Consider the following 4,127-nt stretch of genomic DNA (forward strand, 5'->3'; position numbering starts at 1 on the left):
TTGAATTTAAAGAAGAATAATACAAGCATCATGCCTCTATTAAAGCAACCAAATATCTGAAACCACAAAGAATGAGGTAAAAATTGATGCTAAAACTCAAGGACTACATTTACGTAGAGAATGCTAACAACATTCTTAAGAGTAAATGAAAAGGTATCTTCTATTATCGCGGTCACCTCTCCATAAATCAGTGGACAACTTCTCTGTTTGAAGGAAAAATTACATTGCATCCAGTCTACAAAAATTTGTGTTTGCATGCAGTGTATGAACTTATCTCTGTATTCATAGTGCCGATCACCAGTAACCAATAGATGTCTTGATTCTGATTGTACTGTTTATCATTGGTATAATGAAGTGATAAAAGAATGATACGCTAAGCTATTCCCCCTGCAACCAATGTAGCATCCTGAACTGATAATTTGTCATTTATGTGTGTACTAGGACACAGACCAGAAAATAGTCAAGCTTTTTCTACTCCAATTTCGCTGCTGTTAACAAGAGAAAGCAATTCAATATCATTTGTTTTAACCTCATGAGTTTTCGTGTTTCCATTTTCTACTAAAATGTCGGCTGGAAGAACTGTAGAATGTTGATCAATATTCGGCACAAGAAATAGAAACGTCAATGGCAATAATCTCATCATATTGCGGATCAATATTGCTCCCCAGAGATTAGTGAAATCTTTTCGGGTAACTCTCAAGATGTGAAGTAGTAAGCCACCACCCCATGATGATGTTAGCAAGCCGGCATTATCAATGGACATAAGCAATGCAAAAAATGTGCCTTCTATGCCAGGGGGACATAACTTGGAGCTGAGAACAAGAAGTGGCATCCATTTGAGATTGCCAATCAATTGAGACACACTCTCGTCAATCACAACAAGGAAATAATCTGGTATGCCAACTCTCAAGTTTAAACGCAATACCAGAACTAAATCCAGCATTCCAGCAATACCAGAAAGCAATTGACACCAGAAGAGCACGCTACGAAAAGGACAGTCCTTCAACAGATTCTGGTAGAGCAGCACTCCGAGAAGAGAACCAACGGAGCCAACTGACAAAATGAAGCCAACTGTTTCCTGCATCAAAAAAGAAAGTATTAATTTTGGTTTAGGCGATCCCAATTGCATTAAATTGTTGTTCCTATGATATACCTGGGAGAAAGATGGGCCCGCATTTTTATCGGTATACCAATAAAACATTCCTTCTTGGATTTTCAAGCTTAAGGCAAATGAGAAGTACATATATAAACATGGCCTCCAGACATTTGGGTATTTTAATGTGCTCCACATACTTCGGGTAGCTTGAAGAAACTTCTCATGGACCTGATCAGAGCAGAAAGTTCAGAGAATTGCACATGCTGAGAGAAAAGCAAAAGGACTGTTAGTTGTTCTAAAGCTGAAAAGCAAAGTTCACCTGCCCATAAACGAAGTTCGGTATACGCCACTCCTTTAGCACTATTCCAACTGAAAATACCAGTGCAGCAGGGACACTTAACAGACCCAGTACCCCCTTTAAAAATGAGATAGAAATATGTTTAAGTGTTAGTGAAATTTTGAATTTTTGAATCAATTGGTGAGCATCAAACTTTATAATGGTACAACAAATAATTTGATCCAAATTTCATTAATTAAGGAGGCTCATTGCTGCAAAAAAATTACCAGTTATGAAATTAAGAAGCTAACCTGAGGTCCAATGGCATGAACAAGCAGGCCACTAATGGAGAACCCCAGAAGCCTTCCAATTGATGCATTTAATCCACACAAGCTCTGCATGTCAGCAGCAAGTGTAGGATGACTTATACTGTTTTGTGCAACACAAGCATCAATAGTTACATCTGATATAGCCACTCCAGCACTGCCTGCAGTCAGCGCTAGTATCGCAAAAAGGACATGAAGCTTTTTGTGCAGTGAAAGTATAAGCATAGAGATCACTCCCAACAGACCTGGAATAAAATGTCCATGATAATCAGAACAAAGGTCCGCTAGCGATAGCAAGGACAATGGTGGGAGTGAATCAAATCAGTTAGAGAAACAATTAAATATTAAGGATATCATATTCAGACAACAAATGGGTAAAGGGGGTGAGCAGTTCAAAAGTAAGGAAATAGAATGAAATGGTTATAGTTATAAACAATGTACACAAGCAAGAAAAAAAAACAAAAAAGAGGTGTGGAGAGATTAGAATTTAGAAATCATTTGTAATGAAGGTGATAAAATAGCAGGTCATTTAGTTGTGACAAAATAAAATGCCCATTGTCACTAACAGGAGCCAAAGGAACTATAGGATCACCAGATTCAAACTGAAGGATAAAACCTATTTTAAATTAATGAATACTAATATACAAAACTGGATGTTTATTGGACACTTAGAGGCATTCTGCATGGAATTATTTCATACCCTGGGCAGGTATTTACCCTCTTAAATTCATGAGTTCAAGGAGTATTGGTGCTTAAAAGAAAAACCAAAAAATAGCTTATCCATAATTGTTTAGGTGTCATCAGTCAAGTAGTGTAGAAAGGAATAAGAATATCTCCTCCACTAATTTCTTTTATGATTTCAAAAGGTTCTATGAATTATTTGATGCAATACAATGTGGATAAAAGTTCTCCAATAACTTCATTTGTAAAGTAGGCTCAGATCCCGTGAATCTCTCCTTCCCCTTTCTTGCCTGTTTTCTCTAATAATCAAGCAAATGCCTTACATCACAAGAAGCTCTTTATGAAAATAGTGCCTGGTATATTCCTTTGTAATTGTGGAGTCTATTCATTCGTCACATTCTATAACTACATGTGCCATATGAGATAAAACTCAAAATCAAAACAGATAATGCAAGGGGAATTCAATCTGCATAATTCTCACATGTTCTTTTATCAAATTATCAAGCAGATGCTTTCCATCCGAGCAATGCCAATATGCAATCTGTCCGTCAAAACGAAACAGGATAGCAATGACCTTAATTAACATGATCAGGCCAATCCAATCAACAAGAGTTACGTAGTACATCCATTTCTATAAAAGGTTGTCATTGTCTTTTTCTCTTCCTAATTAGTAAGCAAACACCTTCCATCTATAACATGATAAGAATATCCAAGCTATGCAAATCAAAAGAATTCATTTCTTCAGGGTTGCAGGAATTGTTATGTGTGCATGAAAGAAAAATGCAAACAGATCTGGCAATATTGAAGATGAAGCTTGCCTGATAGAATGAAATATGGCCGCCTCCGATACCCGGCCACTGGAAGCACATCAGTGAGAAGACCCCACAATGGCTTAACAATCCATGGAAGAGAAGCTATTCCCTGATACACCTGTGCCTCCGATGGCTGCACCATCTGAACATCCTTCCAGTAATAATCAGAAGCAACCCGCGAAATAGCTCCACCAAATCCTTGGCTAATCCCATACACAGTGACAACCCCAAACACAAAGCTCCAGTGTGTCTCATCCGCGAGCATCAAGAACCAATGCACAGGTGAAGAAAGTGAAGCACAAAGCCACCCTTCTGCCTTAGCTCCACTCTCCTCTGAGTCCTGTCTAACAAGACTTACTGCCTCCCCTTCCTCAGCTCTCTCCTCATCCACTGAAGCTTGAGAAGTTGGTGCAGATTCCATGGATTCTCACTGAGATTTCTTTCACAAATTCAAGCTTTGCTCTAAAAGGAAAAAAAATTGGATCCAAACACTTCGAACTCAGAGATTTGTAGAAAAGAAGGCAGCTTGCGTAGTTGAGCTCTTACGAAATCACATAAAAATTGAATTTTTAGCTAAAGAACTGGAGATTTGTCATCAATGCGAACACCAATATCACAAGTGAAACAGGATTACTTACAAATACCATCTTTGGATTCAAGCCTTCCCAATTTGAACCAAAGAGAGTCACTGGATCTCTCCTTTTTCTGTGCTGATCTCAAATCACATAAAGGACAAATCTTTAAGCCAAAAAAAATACGGATTTTTCACCAAACCATCAATGCTTCTCTTCTTTGGATCTAATCCAAAAAAGAAAAAGAAATTATGGAAAAGAAAGATGTAATTTTGATGAAGATCCAGGCAAAAGACAAGAAATCCAAGGAGAGTTTTTCTCACAAAACAAGGAAGCGAAGGACATGAAAACGTTGAAGAAATG

The 4,127-nt window shown here is 37.8% G+C and overlaps 1 protein-coding gene across 3 annotated transcripts; it reads right to left on the reverse strand.

Moving 5' to 3' along the window:
* LOC120266683 (probable folate-biopterin transporter 2) lies at window positions 1–4,127 on the reverse strand. Of its 3 annotated transcripts, none has more exons than XM_039274322.1 (6): window positions 3,831–4,127; window positions 3,199–3,654; window positions 1,685–1,944; window positions 1,416–1,511; window positions 1,154–1,324; window positions 1–1,078 (listed from the first exon to the last, which is right to left on the reverse strand). In XM_039274322.1, exons 2-6 carry the CDS (start codon window positions 3,611–3,613, stop codon window positions 461–463), a joined length of 1,560 nt encoding a protein of 519 aa, XP_039130256.1. In that variant the 5' UTR covers window positions 3,614–3,654; window positions 3,831–4,127; the 3' UTR covers window positions 1–460. The 3 variants fall into 3 exon arrangements, with proteins under 3 accessions (XP_039130256.1, XP_039130255.1, XP_039130254.1); XM_039274321.1 differs by having other exon boundaries at window positions 3,199–3,733; XM_039274320.1 differs by lacking the exon at window positions 3,831–4,127 and having other exon boundaries at window positions 3,199–3,824.

This window comes from Dioscorea cayenensis, chromosome 8 (assembly GCF_009730915.1).
Source record: "Dioscorea cayenensis subsp. rotundata cultivar TDr96_F1 chromosome 8, TDr96_F1_v2_PseudoChromosome.rev07_lg8_w22 25.fasta, whole genome shotgun sequence".
Taxonomy (NCBI): domain Eukaryota; kingdom Viridiplantae; phylum Streptophyta; class Magnoliopsida; order Dioscoreales; family Dioscoreaceae; genus Dioscorea; species Dioscorea cayenensis.